At 53.7% G+C, this 18,605-nt stretch overlaps 4 protein-coding genes across 4 annotated transcripts; 2 read left to right on the plus strand and 2 right to left on the minus strand.

Annotated features, from left to right (window-relative positions):
• Nucleotides 1–1,315: 1,315 nt before the first annotated feature.
• On the plus strand, nt 1,316–2,633 carry J4E92_006860 (uncharacterized protein; the record flags this gene model as incomplete). The annotated part of the gene is made up of 2 exons (XM_051498225.1): nt 1,316–1,324; nt 1,566–2,633. The coding sequence occupies 2 exons, from the start codon at nt 1,316–1,318 to the stop codon at nt 2,631–2,633; spliced, it is 1,077 nt and encodes a 358-aa protein (XP_051351951.1).
• A 9,596-nt stretch (nt 2,634–12,229) lies between these two features.
• On the minus strand, nt 12,230–13,424 carry J4E92_006861 (uncharacterized protein; the record flags this gene model as incomplete). Its single annotated transcript, XM_051498226.1, has 5 exons — nt 12,230–12,422; nt 12,476–13,080; nt 13,132–13,211; nt 13,263–13,323; nt 13,380–13,424. 5 exons carry the CDS (start codon nt 13,422–13,424, stop codon nt 12,230–12,232), a joined length of 984 nt encoding a protein of 327 aa, XP_051351952.1.
• Nucleotides 13,425–13,868: 444 nt separating this feature from the next.
• J4E92_006862 (uncharacterized protein) lies at nt 13,869–14,464 on the minus strand (the record flags this gene model as incomplete). Its single annotated transcript, XM_051498227.1, has 2 exons — nt 13,869–14,395; nt 14,458–14,464. 2 exons carry the CDS (start codon nt 14,462–14,464, stop codon nt 13,869–13,871), a joined length of 534 nt encoding a protein of 177 aa, XP_051351953.1.
• Nucleotides 14,465–17,501: 3,037 nt separating this feature from the next.
• On the plus strand, nt 17,502–18,436 carry J4E92_006863 (uncharacterized protein; the record flags this gene model as incomplete). Its single annotated transcript, XM_051498228.1, has 2 exons — nt 17,502–17,507; nt 17,567–18,436. 2 exons carry the CDS (start codon nt 17,502–17,504, stop codon nt 18,434–18,436), a joined length of 876 nt encoding a protein of 291 aa, XP_051351954.1.
• Between the last annotated feature and the right edge of the window lie 169 nt (nt 18,437–18,605).

Consider the following 18,605-nt stretch of genomic DNA (forward strand, 5'->3'; position numbering starts at 1 on the left):
TGGACAGATTAGTCCGGAGCATCAGTGCGAGGGCTAGGATGGCATGTCGGAGGACGTGCGGCTGACTCGCAGCCTCGATATCGGAGAGCGAGTGAGCGGCCCTTGGAAGTGATAGATAGTTAAGAGTGCCGTTAGATGAGGTGTTGTTGGTGTGTAGCCAGATGTTAGCAGGGAAACGACGATGCACACTGTGGCATGCACGCACATGCCATGGTCGTCATGCACACGTCGGCCTCGAGGACAGAGCAGGCGCGCGTATGCAAGGAACCAGGGGCACGTTTGTCGAGGGGTGCGTAAACGAGCGAACGTTCCCCATGATTGTTTCACACCAATCACGAGTTCATTTCCGGACCCTGACCTATACCACTATTACTACCAGAACCACTCACACTCACCTACACCGCGCATGTGTCTCCCACGCTCCTTTCCTGCCACCAGCCGCCTCGTTCCCCGTTGACAGCGCCCACGATTGGATCCCACGCACAACACGCGCCGGCCCCTGCAGCAGCCATCCCCGCCATTTCCATATCACGGGCACCTTCCCTCCCTAGCCTAGAGCACCCGCAGTCATCACAAGCGTTGGAGTGGGACCCTACAACAACACTCGAAATCGCACCATGCGGCGGTAGCGACATGGAGAACATCATATCCGACGGCTCGCCTCTTGCGCAGTTACTAGAAGGTGCGACCCGCCGCACCACGACGATGACGATATTGCGGATGCTAACCGCTGTGGCTTAGGTCAAGGTACTGGGTCACCCGACAACTCCCCAGCGCAATCCCCATCGCAATCCGCCTTCCCGCAGAGCTTCGCGCCCCGAGGCCCTTCGACGCTGCAATCGCGGATACGAGACAGGCTGCCCCAGCCGCTGCGCATCCACGCCCGCCATGGCTCCATCGCTCGCATACACACGGCGTGTTCGGTACGACTGCGATATTCCCCCGGCAGCATATGGATGCTTATTAACGTGACTTAGAAAGCCGTCAACTCTCGCATTGGGCGCGCCGACAATGAGCGCTTTTTGGAGCAGTTCCGTTACCTCATCGTCGCTTCCCAGCTGCTCGGCGAGCAGGGAGGCCTTCGCGCATCCGCCATTCCCAGCTTCGCGGCCAACGGACGCCCTGGCCCTCACGAATTCAAGGTCGCAGCGATAAACCCCGTCGGCGCCGCTTTCATTGGCACGGCGACCTTCATACTGGCATGGCTGGTTCACTGGTCGCGACGCCAACCTGCATTCAGCAAGAGTAGGACCCTGCTGGTCATTCTCGTCTTCGCTGCCATTGCTACCGCCGGCTACACGTACCTGCGACGGCAATGGCTGCAGTATCTGAGGCAGGAGGCAGTCAAGGGCGCATCCGACCTGGTCGCGAACCTGCAGGCGTTCGAAGCCTCGACATCGTCTGCCCTTGCATTGATCCAGGAGGTCGAACTCGTCTCTCGTGGCTATCGATTGTACGTTCCCATCTAACCACGGCCCATGGTATCCACACTAACGTCGCGCAGGAGCAGTCCTCTGCCTCCCATCTCGCGCATGGAAGAGAGGGGACAGACCCGCCGTTGCCAGCGACTGCGTCGGAACCTCCGCGCTGCATACGCCGACATCGTCCCCATCCTCGCCGAACAGTGTCACAATCTGAAGCAATTGATACAAGAGGATGATCTGGAAAAGTACCTCGATGTGTACGAAATCAGCAACCCGGACATGCAAGAGGCCGCCTTGAGTTACAGCGAATCCGAATTTGATGACGCCGAAACGCTGAAAGCGCTGCGCATCCTGCAGTATCGATTGTCCATTCTCCGACGCGTATACCTGTGCTCCCTTCTTGCCATGGAGGCAGACGGCGGCAAGCCTGACTTTGCGCGGTGGTCCACAGTCGTAGATTCGATGCTCAATACGGCTCGTCCTGTGGGAGAATGGAGTGAGAAGTTCAACCGCGTGCTCGCCGAGGAAGAGCAGTTCGTACTCCCATCGCCGGCCAAGGTTGCACCCACCCCTGGCCGAGAAAAGATACGAAATTCCGTGCGCAAACTGTCGGGCCTGTCGAGTGGCATCCGAGGATTGCAGGCCAAGATGCAGGTGCTTCGCGAAGAGACCAGCAAAAGCTTAGAGGACACGGAAGACGTAACCGATCTGGGCCACTCTCTCCTAGTGCAATACGACTCCATTGGCGCGGATCTCAAGAGTTTGGTCCAAGCTTGGGAAGCTGGCAAGAACGCGCTGGCTCTGAACATCGATCGCCACGAACGCAGAATATCGCAGGCATCGAGTGGGCTGCGCTCGCCAGTTCCAAGCCTAGGCGGCCTGACTGCTGTAGATGAAGGCAGTCCGTCTGATGCTCTACGCGCCCTCAATGGTGACTTGCTGAGCCCCCATCAGAGTGCTCCGTCGAGCGATCAAGGCAGCAATTCCGACGACGAAGTGTTCGAAGCTATTGCTATACCCAAGACACGAGCCACTATGTCGAGAGAAGAGCGGATGCAGAAGATCCAAGAAGACCGCGTTCGGCAAGCTTCGCTACGTGAGCAGCGAGATGCGAGTACCAACATGCTGAGAGAATTAGAGTCTGTCATCAATCTCAGACCACATCGAGTCTCGGCGCCCCCTGCTGGCGCTCGAATTACGAGCCTTTGAGGCATCTTTTCCTTTTGTTTATACGGTTGGACTAACGACGGTCGCTAGATGCCGCGTTTCTTTCGCTTGCTCTACTTCTTGGCGCGCATCGGGTCTCAATTTGATTTTGGGCATTTACGCTATACCATTGCCGCGGTCGCATTTACTTTCCTACACATGTCTTGGAGTCGAAGGCTTAATGTCTATAACGCATACCTTGTGGTCAGAACATCCACACAGAATAGTAATGACAAATATCAATACCACCACAGCGAACCACAGCCGGGGTGCTCTCAAACGATCTGTCGTTCGTTCGGCACTTGGCTTCCGGGCCATGGAGCGTCGACGTGGCTGACGGGTGTTGGCCGCGGAGAATTGACCATCCCTGGACCTCACGGTAGCGAGATGCGGCTATTGGCAAGTTATATAGTATACGCCTTTTGGGACAGCTTGCATATGCGAGGGCTTGCGAAACCACCTCATGCACTCAATACGTATTGTATTGACGTCAGGTACGTGGTACTGTATGACGATGCGAGACGCTGTCACTTGCTCTTGCGCAAACGGCATCCATCTAGGTCCAATCTTACTCCACCAACATGGGAGGCAAGACAGATGACCTCAGCAGCGAAAGGCGTGATTCATCCGTGCGCAGAGTCGAATGGACAACGTATGACTACTGGATCGAATGAACATGAGATGCTTTGGATGGCAGTTGCAAAAACGCCCGTGACGTTCCGCTTCCAGGGTGATGAGGAGCAGCTGAAACTGGGTTCACGATCGACTGCGACCCGTGGACTAACCGCTCTTGCCCAAGACGACCGGGTGATCCTTCCCGTTGGGCTGCCTGACGCCTCAGTGCCCCTGCCATGAACCTCAGACGCCGTTTCTACTTTCCCCGAGAACCATCGTCACTTCACCCATCGCTTCACGCCAGTCATGGTGAGCCCCAACTGAGTCTGCCATATTCTACCATTGTTCTATAACTCTTGCCGATGACGAACGCCCCGACATGAGCGCCTTCTTCCGGGTCTCCGGCGGAAAGCGCAGCTAACGACCCTGACCTTTACCGATTACGTAGACCGCCTGATTGCTCTTTCCGTCATCAACACCGACATATGCGCGCAGCAAACCCTCCAAGATATCGACGATATAACAGAAAGAGTCAAAATTGACAGATGAACACACAAAAGAGACGGATAATGAAAGAGCTACGACCAGCGAGCATACAAAATGCCTTCTTTGTGAATGGCTGTATCGGGCCGACTTAACCCTCCACACAGACGGCACCGCCAGGAACTCGTTCAGTCTTCATCCTCATCAACGACGCCATCGGTCCTCGGCACAGGTGGAGGCGCACCATGCCGTCTGCGCATATGCACTCTCAACCCATCCGAACGAGCGTACTGTCTTCCACATCCGTCGATGGGGCAAGGATAACGAACCTTCGCCCGACTGGACCCTGCGCAAGCCTGGGTTTTGAGGTGACGCGTTAGGTTTCCCAGCGCATGTACACCTGTCAGAACGGTTCCGCAGCGATACGGGCACGGTACGCTATACTCGGCGTCGATGTGGGATCCTTCAGGAACCTGTATCGGCGGTATCGGGTATATGGCAGTAGGAGGCGACGCCGGTACGCTCGATGCCGGAGCCACGTAAGGATATGTTGGACCCTGGCTTCACAGCAACATCAGCATAAGCGAACGAACTTTGAGGAGACCACATACTAGCTAGCACTCATGGAGTTCGTCAAAGGCGCTTGGGTCGTTCCCATGGCATGGTATCCTTGATGCGTATTGTATCCTATTGGTGGATAGGTACTTACGTAGCTATTACTCAGTCAGCGGGCGGACGATATTGGACTTTATCCAGACACATACCGGTGCCCACCAGGGAAGGGATTCGGTGGTGCGTACTCAAATTGCGCGATGGGACTACTCTGCGGAGCGCTTACTGCGTCAGTATGACCTTGATATGCACTACTCTCGACGGTATTGTGTCCTGGCGACAGAGGTTGTTGGTAACCACTGTTGGGATAGTGTATTCCATAAGGCTGAGGATACTCAGGCGATACCGGCACCCAGAGCTGAGGATATCCGCCGAATCCGGATGAAGGTGCGGTTACTCTCAAAGTCTGCTCAGCTCCAGTATCGCAAACTACTGTCGCTGGGAACGGGGCTCTTCTTCTATACGCATCGCTTCGCTGCGACCACGAGCCCTCGTCGCCACCCTGCGTCTGATCGTACGCCATGCGGCCAGAGCTACCCAACAACGTCCCGGATCAAAGTGGAGCAGGGTTGGGCCACGAAGAGATATGAAAAGGGATGATCTTTTCAAGAGAACGATCTTGACGACGCCCATGAGGTGACGCGAATTTCGTCCGAAGGCCTCCAAATTGTACTGAGTTCAGCGAAGCACCTCCGTGCGCTATGTCTCCGTCAGTTTTATCACGCTTCAACTAGAGACTACCCCACAAAAAACCAGTCTTACAAACCAGAGTCTTCCAGATGCAAAGAAACAGAATGAACGCAGGAGCGATTTCGTTAGTGACCTGGGGTCCGCACAGTGTTTATGCCGCTATCCGTATCCAACGGCGACCGATTCGATTGGGGAAGAAGACGCGCTGGAGCCGATGGAGGACCCTGAGCTGAGACACGACAGTCGGCAAAGTCGACGCCAGGGCATGTCGCGCCTCACCGCGTGTTCGAGTGTCGAACCGGAACGCGGATCAGCCCTGTCGACGTATCTGCGTCTCAACTTAAACGGCAAGGGATTGTGCGACATTCGTTAGTTTACAGTACACCAATCAGATACGCAACAGTAGCACCAGATGCGGCACAGCACATGACACTTGTTGGTCTTTATGCGATGGGCCTTGTCGCTCAATGTGTACTGCGGCTGCGGCTGCTGCAGCGGGACGCTTATCCTCAAAGACCACCCCAAGAAGCAGGCAGATATACCAGGAAAAGCATATACGCTTATTTTCTGCCGGGCTACCCTGAAGCCATGTGCGCGCATAGTCGTTTATCTCTGAACACTAGGCGTAGACCATCGGTTTCCCGCCACTAAGGCTCAAAGCGCATTGACAAGGCCAATGCTCATACGAGTCCAATCGACAAGCAAATCCAGCTGTATTCTAGCCCTTGTATGCTCGTCTTAGCACCTTCTTGACTGGATAGCCGTAATGGAATGTCAGACTAGTACAAGATCTGATGGTTATATCACGGATATAGGCAACAGGACCCAGGACGGGCGGATCGGACGAGTATAATATACGTTCTAGCCTCGGTCGCCCGTGCCTGCCATCTGCGCGTCTTACTTGCAGCGGCACTGTGACGAATACCAAGCCGCATGGCGTTTCGCCAACATCTAGCGTCTATCAAGGGCTCTCCCGATCAGGTACGCATATTGCAGTATCGAGGACGGTCTTTTCGAAAAAGAGAGTGGGTTGACGGGACGGCTCGTGACCGGCGCAGCACCGGCTATTAGTGGAACACGTTCTCGCACAATCGTGCCTGACCGATCAGCACGGCCGGCCCGAGACCTTTCCCATTCGCAGGGAGCAACTTCCCGCATGATGAAGCATGTTTGCATTCACTGTCTGTCGGCAAAGGCGTCACTTCGAGGCACAGCAGGCGAATACATTTCTGGACCCATATGCTTACATTCACTGTCCCACTGGGGTCGCTACTATGGTGCAAGGAACTACGAGGATCCAGAAAAGGAGGAACGAGAGGGGTGCCCTTCTGGGAAAGAGTCAACCCATTGAAACAGTCTCTTTCACTGCCGCCGCGAAAGGTATACCCGGCTACTTGGCTCCATAGTAGTGGGTGCGACCCGGGCCTGCGGAACAAAGAAACTCTTTACGCTCTCCCATACACCGACGTTTCGATTTGCCGTGCTACTAGGGCGATGACGAAGATGGCTGCATAGCCACACGACCCGCGGCAAACAAGGTTTGGGAAGCGGGAGTGTACATACACCTGAGGCTTAGGTCGAAGAATGTATGACGGCCCGAATCACATCTCGTCGCGCTTTTGATCATTACTGCGTGCAGCTATTCGACAAAATGGCACTAAGTGAACAGGGTTCTTACTAAATAGTGCGATATGTGCATGCACACTCTGCGCGCACTGATCGACACTGGTCGAAAGGATTACACACACGAGCAGTAGCAACATGGCTGCATTACTCTTGGCCTTTCTCCGATGGTTCTCACCTACCAAAAGAGCCCCCACATTCGAAGTCCATAACCTGCGGTAAATTATGTCGGGGTGCGCATGCAGAGGACTTCGCGCAAGAAAAAGCGGTGAAGCTATGCAATCGTGGACATGCAAGTTTGCCTTCTCTGCAAGCTGCACTATCTGGGAGCTTCGTCAAATGCAGCGACTGCGAATCTCGAATGCTTGAAGATGGCGCCTCAACCAGCCATGCTCACCGATCAAGTCATTGAAGCTGTCAATGCGTCGGAGGATTTGGCGGCCTTCTGGCCCGAGGCTGCGCCCTCGCCACATTGGGCAGTAAATGCATGGGAAGACGAATCATCCATGCACGCAACGTGATGCACTGCATGTAGAGTTCGAGAGGGATATCAGCAAACTTACGAAGCATGGTACTCTAAAGCTGCTCGTAGCACGCTGCGAGATGGATTTGGAACCTTGCACACGCTGTCCGACCATCAGCATACGTCATCGCAGTGTCGTCGAAGGCTGGCAAGGCTTCTCCGCAGCACCAGCACGAAACGATGTCAGGCTTCGCGGACGGCATGGTTATGTCTTATTCAAAAACCTATTGATATGCTACGAAACTTTTTGTATGTCCGCTATCGAGGTTATCGGCAAGTAGTTTCGCAAGCTATGATACACAGCCTAAGGGAAGACCTTCTTACACGACAGATGTAGCAGGTGGCGTCAAGTGCGCTGGTCGTACCATCAGTCGACAAGCAAGAAGCAACGTTACGCTAACTTTATTCTAACAACGTGGGATTACAGAGTGGTAGTACGAATGACCAACGATCCTGCGGAATCTATAAGCACGCATGTTTGTGCTTCGACGCTGAGATGCAAGACCGAAGCTCTAAAGAACCCATGGAAACACCATCCGCGAACCCGAAAGAAGACCCCGATTGTAACGCCTATGAAGGATCCAATGAACAAGATTTTGGTTGCGTCTTATGGTCTAGTCTTCTCTTTTCCGCTTCTTCGCAGGCGGCGTGTTTAGCTCTGGATGGCTTCGCCTGAGATGGACGAGCAATGCATCTTCCCGTCCGAATGTCGACGCGCATCCTGGCTGCCCGCAACGGATATGCCTTCGACTACTGGCTCCGGCGCACGGGTTATGCTTTTCCATGTGGCGGTTCAAGTTCCGCTGCGCGTACTGGCCAGTAAAGGGGGTACCATCTACGCATATTAGGCATCGTAGACTTGTCTTCTTGCTGTGGGCAAGTCAATAACGGACGTTAAGGAGATAAGACGGGCTGCTCACTTAGCTGCTTTTGGTTTGGTACATTCATGCCCCTTGCCATGACCGGAAGTTGGAGGCCTAGCGTCGTCTAACGTCGAGCTTGATCTACGATCCACGGGACTCGTTTCAAATACGCTCCCACGGTGTAGTTGACTCACACCGTTCATCCATGACTGCACATGGCTCTGGTTGTCCTCTCGGTGCGAGGGAACGACTGTGTTCGGTGATTGCCATGACTCTCCAGGCGGTGTCTCGCGATCTACAGAGGGAATATTGTGAAGTTGCCTCAACGGCAGAGAGGCCGGATACGCATACTGCGCAGCTTGATACAGAGACGGCGACCAGAGGTTGAAAGCGTACTCCGCTGATGGTAATGAGTCGGGATGGTAGTCTTGTCCGAGCGTGTGCTCGTCATGGAAGCCTGGATCGTCGAACGTCTCGTCTCGGTCGTACTCATCTGGACTATGCTGCATCTGATTTAGCACAGTCACTAACACTTTGAAGTTTGCGTCGCTTTACTAACCATACCGCCAAAATCGGGAGACCATCTGTACGGTCGGTTTGTCCGTACAGGCATCATGGCCGCATCGTAGGCCTGGTCTACCTAGCAATCGGTTCAAGCTCAGTGAGTAAGGTCAGATTACCAAAGATGAGGCGTACGGTTGTAAGTACATGCAAATCCCAGGAGCCGGGTAGCCAACGATTTTAACCAGTCACATCAGGACCGCCGAGCTAATTGTTGGGAGGGCACAAAGAGCCGCTGTCTTCGAAGAGACACTTCGGACACGACAGCTCATCATGCCTGCCTTGTGTCGTGGACAGCTCATTGCCACAGGAATTCCGAGGCGAGTGATATGTTTGAAAAGTAACTGTCGGAACGGATGCCGCCCAACCCAAGCTGACGGCAGTGGTTGCCTCGCTTTTGCGATTAGCTGGCGACTAGTTGCCTTCTCCTTCACCGGTCCTCCAACCTACGTGGACGAATGACCGTCTCTGCTACGCATGGCGGGGGGCGCCCATACCGGCATTTCGGACTCAAGAGGGCGGCCTCAGGAAGAAATGTCGACTTGTCTCGGCGCACGCTATGTGTTAGCAAGTCCAACGTGTCGCAAAACGATCTGATGTCGCCCTGAGGGGTATCCGGGATGACCCTAGATTGTCTGCCTATTCTTTTGCTTCGAGTCCACGTCGCACGAGTGCAGGTAGCGCTGTAAGTCCTGCAAGGCATACTAGAGCGATCTAGGTCACTAGATCCATCGTTGTACTCTCAGTCAGCGAATAAGCATACTCATATGTCCGACACAGCCAATCCGAGCAATGGCGGATAGCTCAACGCCTGACAGCTCCCCCCAACCGTGGCTGAGTACCTAGGTAAAATGTAATCGACAAGTTGTGGCGGCGGTATGACAGCACTTCGTTGCGCGAAGAAAACGTGCCCCGCAGGGCACAGCAGCAGCATGCGAGACGGGAGCTAAGGTGAACCAGAAAGCACGAAGATGCGCTATCTTGATATACGATTCGACCATGTTGGGCATCAGTTACAACTTGCCCTCGTCTCCCAAACAGTGAAGCGGACGATGCAAGTCGGAAAACGTGAAGCATTGCTATTCCTCCGCTACACACTGAAAGTACCTCGTGACGCCCGCTGCGTCATGGTAGATGGGGCGGAGTGGTCAGCCTGATGCGTTTATACCACTGCTGGTATGCCACGTCTTTTGGAAGGCGGGAAATGAGAGCCTGACACGTAGGTTACTTCATGCATCATCTCGGTGCTTGAATGTTTAGAGTTCAAGGTGACTGACGTGTTGTTCTGCCTGCTTGGCTTGTTGGCGTCAGTGACGATGGTGGCAGCATTGCGGCTGTGCATGGTGGTGGCGCTGATGCCTGCTCACAACAGACCCTGCAGGCTGTGGCGTAGACAGATATTTCTCTAGGCAGACACCTGGTATTTCGGAGAGACAGCTCGATTGACACAAATTATATACCCAGCGGATAAACGCTGGATGATTTCTTTACATACAGCTCTTCATAAAACGTCGGCAATACCAACAACAACCTCATTAATCATCCGTAATTTACAACACAGCCCTCACTTCACCATTACTTCTTGCCTCAGCCCTCGTCTCTCTCTCGTAATCTTTCCACTTCTTCTCAACATCATCTTCACAAACATATGTGATGAGCCAGCTTCCCACACCACCCCATCTCCACGCCAAAGGGTCATCGCCAACCTTTAGTCCCTTTTCTTCATATTGCTCCTTGCTTATCCTTCCCTTACCATTGAACTCACCAAAAGCGCGGAGCGTACGATCGCGTTCTTCCTGTTCAGGACCATCGTGAACGTGGTACAGATATTGCTGACGGTTACCACGGGAGACGACTCGTTCAGTGCGTTCGCGACGACAGCGTTCATAAACTGCTAATGCACGTTTCTTCTCTGCCGTGGATTTGCTCTTGATCTTACCTAAGCATAGGCCAAGAACATGTCCGTCTTCCAATGACATGCCAGCGCCCGATGCAAGATAGGGAAGAGTGGCATGTGCAGCGTCGCCGAGGATGGTGTATGCACCAGTTTCATGAGACCAAGTGGGATCGAGACCAGGCCGAATCATCAGCCGCCACTTGGCCACCTCCTGGCAGAGTGCAAGCAACTTGGGTATCCGTGGATCCCAGTCTTTGTATAGGGCACGCATCTCTTCGACGTTCCCAGCAAGTGTGTTCGCGCCGGCGGGCATATCATCTGGCACCAACAAGACCATGTTGAAGAGCTTGCCACCGCGGAGGACGTAATTGACGGCGTGGGCATCTGGGCCTATCCAGTAGTTGACCTGCGGGTCTTCCACAAATCCTCTAAGCTCAGGATCCTTCAACATGTCCGCGGTATTGAGCAGTAGTCGGTAAGCCAGGTCGCCAGTGAGTTGTGGGGGGTCCTCGTGGCCGAGCAGTATCTCTCTGCATTTCGAGTTGATGCCATCGGCGCCTACAACTAGATCGGCTTTGTGTCTTGTCCCGTCCTGACACACGGCGATGGCTCTTGTGGCGTTGTTCTCCACATCGGCCTCGTACTCAACGTCTACGACACGCGCCTTTGTCGTGAGCTTCGCGCCAAGCTCCACCGCTCTTTCCAACAGTCCCATGTGCAGGTTCGCCCTGTGGAAGTCCCAGAAGGGTGTGCCGCATTCCTTCTCGTATTCGTGGAAGTCCATCTCGCTTATCTTATTGCCTTTCCAACCGATCATGTTGCACAGGCGCGGCGAGGTAGCGTGTTTCGAGAGGTAGTCTTCTAGACCCCAGGCTATGAGGACGCGCGATGAGTTGGGGAGACATTGTATGCCGGCGCCGATTTCGCCTATCTCTGACGTAGACTCGAGGATGTGTACATTGTGACCGGCGAGTAGGATTGATATGGCAGCACCGAGACCACCTAAACCAGCGCCGACGATTATGACCTTGATATTCTCATTAGCTGTCGCTCTTCCAGGCTCATCGGCGAATCTTACATCGAGCTTGCTGGACTCATCTCTATGCTGCTTCTGGATAATCTGGGGTTTAACACCAACCATGATGTCACAAGTTTGAAGCTCTCAACGAAAGAAAGTAAGTTCAGTATTGGATAACCAAGGAAAAAGCAAGGTCGATGCCAGCGTTACAGTCAATACGTATCGTCCATGAAGAGTGTAAACACTTCCAGCATACATTCAATACTCGAACCGTCATCACACATAGCCATGCTCACCCACCTATCGCGATTGATACGCGTGACAGCTAGTTGGCTGACAGTCACTGGACCGATGCAAGGAGGTCAAGTCCATAGCGCTTATCGAGCTAGTCCGGCATCCGAGCTCTGGTGCAGTGGAGGTCCAAGATGGGGGAACGCTCGATTGGTGGGTATGAAGGCATAATCGCGTCTACGGATGGTCGTTTGGTGCATTGATGCAAGAGTGGGGGGAACGTCATGGTTGGAAGATGCACAGGTGGCTGGCGTGAGGGGTATGCAGTAACGCGGTGGCCATAGCTCCAACCTGCGGAATCCTGTTCCGATCATTCCGAGATAGACACGCGCGTCCCATTCACAGACGTGGAGACGACTGATGTCACGGCTAATGAAGTTCTGCGCATCTCTTGAATTATACAGCAATGGGACTATCTGGTCGCTATTTTGGCACAGGTCCATCGTAATCAAGCAGAGAGTACGCCTTCCCCTCCTTCTGCAGCTTCAGAATTTCACCGCGCGGCGATGGCATCATCGCATTCTCGGGTACCTTGTTATTCTTCTTGAAGTCGTCCGCCATCTGTTCCATGGTCACCCATTCCACGCCCTCGTGTTTGTTGATATGCTCGATGATTCTGCCACTTCTATTAGCGCGCTTCTTCGTATCCTACGTTCTCATCCGACGTACCTTTCATGCATGAGCACAACATGTGGTCTTCCACTGACGTCCGGGTGGATTGTCATTGGGAAGACAAACTCGTCGTACTCCCGATAGAAGTAATCGAAATGGTCCATCCATATCTGTTCCACGTCCCTAGGGTTTACCCATCCATGGCTGTTCGCGCTCTTCTTCATGAACATCATTGGCGGTAGGTCGTCAATGTACCAACTGCCCGGTATCTCTACCAGACCCGTTTCTTTCCCTTTCGTGAGGGGTTTCATCCATTCTGTCGCCTTCTTGGTATAGTCGATCTTGGTCCACTCATCGCCCGTGCGTAGCCAGTAGCAGCGATGGTCTTCGTGCGACATTGAGTGGTCGTATTCGATGCCGTAGCTGAGCAGGAGCTCGGTGCCCTCTTTGGACGTCTCCCACCAGGGTGCGACGGAGCCTCGCGGAGGTTTGCCATTGCAGAAAGCAGTGAGTTGTTTGTAGGTTTTGTCAAGAACGTCGCGTTGTTGCTCGAAGGTCATGTCGGCAGGGTTCTCGTGCGAGTAGCCGTGTAGTCCGATCTCGTGTCCTGCATCTCGTACAGCAGCGCAGTCTTCGGGGAAGGTGTCGAGAGAGTGGCCAGGCTATGGACCATCAGTTCAGCGATCTTGATTTTGGAAAGCTTTGGGGCTTACGATGAACCATGTTGCCTTGATTCCGTACTTGTCGAAAAGCTTCAGCAGGCGCTGGGTTCCTATTGTTCCAGCCCAGAGACCTGCATCATGTAAGCAAGAGCCCGACATCCAGTGCCAGACAGCAAACATACCCCGACTGATGTCACTCGTGGAGTCTTCACCTCCATATGAACCAAGCCAGCCAGCAACAGCCTAGTATCGCCCAGTCAGTAATTGCGCAAGAACTTGCTGCTCACAACAAGTCTTACATCGATGTCAACTCCATAGCTCACGAGAACCTTCTTCTTTCCCATAGTTTTTGTTATTCCAGATGCGACAATGTTGCAGTATAGTAGAAGTTGACGCGATGATTCTGGCAGGAAGAAAGACAGTGAGATTTACTGCAAACGCGCAGCAAGTGCGACGGTCGCATAGCTCATGATAGCATGCGTAGCTACCCCGCTTATTCTTCGAACCGCCAATGCTGGGTAACCCGTCTGGTGGAGCTGATTGCTCGATTGGAAGGTGGGGTGATGCTATGATTCATTGTACCTGCCGACGGCTGCTGCGGTGCTTATCAACGCGTGCTCGCGTGTACACGTGCATTAGCGTTCATCCTGCGAACTCGGCAACTAGTATGGAAAGCGCAATCTTCACGTTTGTACTTTTGCAGAGCAACGCACGTGTGGCGGACAGTTGCAATGCGAGTTTGGACAAGTTACACGTGCGAGATACATTGGTGATAGCAGAGACCTGTCCTAGGCCTGCTTCAATATGCTGACGATAACCGTGGCTGCACCTAGAGCCTTCTCCTCCTGTAATCTTCGGGCAACGACCTGAATACCTATCGGCATGCCATCCATTGTGTCCAAATCGAAGGTCTTCCAGTTCCACTCATCTAGTGTATTCCTAGGCTCATACTCGCCCATCTTCTTCGCAGCCTCACTATCAAGCTCTTGCGAGACTTCACCAGCTGGCAGTACTACTGCCGGGTAATCGACGAAGTTGAAGACTTTGGTGTATCCTACCCATCTGCATTTCCGATGAGGTACCGCAGAGTGAGGCATGACGGGTGTGAGGAGAATATCAATCGGTTTGCCAGAGCTTTCAGACTTTGTCGAGTTCCAGAGGTCGAGGTAGCGCTTCTGTAGCGCGAGCTTCTTCTTGTTCAGCTGCCAATAGTCGTAGACGGAGATGGCCTTTCCCCTGTTGACGAGGGCTTCTACGTGCGGTATGAATGGCTCTCCACCCGCAGCAACATCCCGCCTGATGTCTTCACCACCGTCTGCTGTGTAGTACTGATCCTGATCCTCGTTAGCTCGGAATGGATACACCGATCTCAAGCACTTACCATGATATCAATACACTCTTGATGGAGGGTGCCCGGAGTCCACGATACAACCTCATGTCCGGCCTTTTGAAGCTTTGCGGCGACTTTATCTAAAACGCGGGTGATGGGCGGATGGCATCTCACAACTCCATCATCTCGCATGATAGCAACTACTAGCGGTCGTGTACGCGCATCTTCGAAAACTTCAGATCGCCATGTTACCGGGCAGCACTTCGGGTCTTGTTCCCAAGGTTTTGCATCAATGACAGCTTTGGTGACTGCAGTAAGCGACCCCATATCGCGTGTCATCGGCCCAATGACCGAGGGAACGTGTTCTTGACCATCAGTTGATACGGATACGCCCTGATATGGTAGGCGAGTGCTGCTAGGCTTCAGTGCGTACAACCCGTTCATATGTGAAGGTATTCGCACGCTGCCGCCAATATCAGTACCCCAGCCGACCACAGTGCCTTGGAGTGATAGAAGCGTAGCTTCTCCACCGGTGGAGCCGCCAGGGGTGAAGTTGGCGTTCTTCGGATGAGTAGTGAGGCCCCATAGCGGATTGTCGGTTTCGCACCACTGAAAGATATGAGTGTCATGCTACCATACGCGAAAGCTCATCGCAAGACGTACCATGATGCTCTGTGGCAGGTTGGACTTGGCGACGATGATCGCGCCCATCTCCTTCAAAAGCGACACCAGTACGCAGTCTTGCTGCGCAGGTTTGAAGGCGCGCCCAACATATCCAAGGGTACTATCGTAGCCTTTCACATCGAACTGATCCTTAAGAGTCATGGGTACCCCATGGAGGGGTCCCACCAGTTGACCAGTTTCTCGAAAGTGATCGTCCAATGCTTTGGCTCGGCTGATCGCATCGTCAAAGAGGATCTCCGTGAGGCTGCGTAAATCAGCAGGTATTTTGATGTGGGCATAAACATGAGTTGGGCACGTGCCAGTTCGTCTTGGAGAGATGTTAGCAAATTTCTGCGTTCACAGCTTAGGATACGGTGGTGGGGTCGTACTCGTTTGTGGGCGTCTATGGCGCTGGAAGATGTGGCGTGAGAATGGTACGATACGGGAGCAAACCGCGGACCTCACCGGTTGATGTAGGCATTGAGCAGCAGCGATGCCGTCACAGCACGCGACCTTATGGCTTCTGGAATGAGTCGGACATTGTCGATGGCTGTTACATCTTGATTGCTATGGGATCCGCCGGTTCCATTGGGTTGCTGGCGTCGTCAATGTGTGTCTTCGGCGCGTTCGAGCGTAAAGTACCTCGGCCAGCGGTGCCTGTGCATCAATAAATTTCTGAATAGCATCGTCCCGTAGCTTGCGCTTCTCAGTAGCAGTTTGTAGCCACTGCGGTAACTCAGATGTCGTCATATTGGGCGTAGTTGAACGGCTGGGAGGGAGCACTGGAGAGGCGTGGAAGTCACTCATGAATCGATCAACGATGCCCGCATATCAGACGCATCGCACAACGTCAGCATGGTATAGATAACGGCAATTCCAGAGCCATCGGCTTTTGATCACACTCGCAGGCGCGTAGTGTTGCTGGCGTTTGGGGCGCAGGTGGGGGAGACGATGCAGGGATGCCGAGGTGGACGGGCGCGCGCTCCCACCCGCCGGACTGAACGCGTCCACGGCGGAGTGCATGTGTCTGCTATTCCCCCTTGCCTCGCATCACCCCATCGCAGCAAGCATTTTCGCGGTCAGCAGCATGTTGACGCACTCTTGCAGACGCCATGGCACTCTTCAATGGCATCAAAATGGGCAGATGTTTGCCAGAGAGTCACGATGCCCCTCCATCCTCCACACGTATATCCGGACCCCCATCTTTGCCCCTAGTGGCCGGTCATCAGCGCAGCCCATATGCCTTATAGCATGGCTCCTTCATTATGGAACCTGATGAAGCGCTCAACGTCCAATAGCCCGCCGTCATCGGTCAGACAGAAGATGGCTCCTGGCATCGCGATGCCAGACTCTGAGTCTCGTTCATCGGGAAACAGCTTGGAGGTTGCGTCGCAGATCTCGTATACCAGAGACGATGACTACTCAAGCTTCATGAGCGATGTGATGGTTGTTGGTGCAGGACCAGCCGGTCTGATGCTTGCGTAGGTAATGCAGCCCAATTGAGCAAACACCATCTAACAGTGACAGCGACAACCTGGTACGATATGGTATCAAGACGCGCATCATCGACGACCGACCCGACCGCACCTCGACCGGACGCGCCGACGGAATCCAACCAAAGACGATCGAGACTTTGCGACAGATGCGCCTTGCCGAGCCGTTACTGCGAAAGGGTGTCAAGATCTATGACATTGCTTTCTGGAAGTCGACGGCCGACAAATCGCTTCACCGCACTGGTCGGGAGATTCACTACCCACCGGTAGTCGACTTGCTTGATCCATACATCTTGCTGGTACACCAGGGCATGGTCGAAGGGGTCTTGGAAGACGACCTGCGTGAAAGGGGCGTCGTCGTTTCTAGGAACACAGCTTTTGTCAGCTTTGACTACACACCCATGTCTATCCGTCCACTGACGGTCAACTGTCAGCAAGACGTCAGTCACACCAAGAAGACCTTCGCCACACGGTACGTAGTCGGCTGCGACGGAGCTCACTCAAAAGTGCGCCATTGCATACCGGGAGCGACACCTGTGGGCTCATCAACTGATGCTGTCTGGGGCGTGCTCGATGGTGTCCTCGAAACCGACTTTCCCGATATCTGGAGCAAGGTGGTCATACAGTCAGACGCTCTAGGCTCTGTCTTGATGATTCCTCGCGAGAGAGGTCTGACCCGTCTATACATCGAACTGCGGCCAGGGTCGACAGAGGCAATGGGAGCCCAACAGACTACACAAGAGTTTGTACAAAAACGGGCGCAGGCTATACTACACCCATACCGTCTCGAGTGGAAGACAGTCGAGTGGTTCGGACGCTACAAGATTGGACAGCGAGTTGCAGCGCGTTTCACGGACGACGAGCAACGAGTCTTTATCGCTGGCGATGCCAGCCACACACATTCTCCAAAGGCGGCGCAGGGCATGAACACAGGAATGCATGTAAGTGCTGACAGGGCGAAATGAACGCAAAACATGTACTGACTTCTCTTTCTCTATAGGACGCGTGGAATTTGGCCTGGAAGCTCAATTTCGCGACGCGCGGTCTTGCGAAGCCTGCTCTACTCGAATCATACGAGCAGGAACGACAGAAGATTGCCAAAGACCTAATCGACTTCGACTACGAGCACGCCAATGCTTTTCACGACGGAGACCCCGTAGCGCTCGCGGCAAACTTCGCGAAGAACGTCGCGTTCATCTCCGGCTACGGTGTCAGCTACGACCTCAATACTGTCAACGTCCAAGCGAAGGGTTACAACAGAGGGCATCTGAAACCGGGCTACCTGCTGCCACCTGCCAAGGTCACACGCTACATCGATGCCAATCCGGTCGACATCCAGACCGACATACCTGCCCTCGGTCAATTCCGCGTCTACTTCTTTACCCACAATGTTCATGCGTCCATGCCATTCTTGGAGAACGTGTGCCACTCACACATAGGAAACAACTCATACGTTGGCCGCGTAACAGCTGCTGGCAACGCCTCATACACCATGCAGCCACCTCTCGCAGCACCCCACGATCAGTTCGTCTTGCCTGAGCGATACACTCCCGTCAGTGGTGTCTTCACGTATGCTCTAGTGACCGACGAGGATCGCAACAACTTCGAAATCCGAGACCTACCAGCCGTACTTCGCGAGTCCGCCTTCACATTATACCTCGATGATGTTCCAGACAAGGACACTCGGAAACAGACATGCATGGGCAAATGGCTGGACGGTCTTGATGAGAAGGAAGTCGTTGTTGTCAACGTACGTCCAGATGGTTATGTCGGAACAGTGCGGAGATTCGCCGACGGCACCAGGGAGAACGGGATGGCTGCTGTACAATGGATGGACGAATACTACGAGCAGTTCCTGCGAGATACGTAGAAGCGGACATTTTGGGTCATCTCGACAGTTTCGAGATTCCAGTGCATGGCTTTGGAGTTTGAAGGGAATTCAAGGTATCGACCTGGCAGAGATAGATTCATGACTATGATTACCGCTGTTTCCTACCATCATGGTAACAACTCACGTGTCGAATGTAAGTCTTGGCTTC

The sequence above is a fragment of the Alternaria infectoria genome, assembly GCF_024043175.1.
Source record: "Alternaria infectoria strain BMP 0036 chromosome Unknown scaffold_10, whole genome shotgun sequence".
NCBI lineage: Eukaryota > Fungi > Ascomycota > Dothideomycetes > Pleosporales > Pleosporaceae > Alternaria > Alternaria infectoria.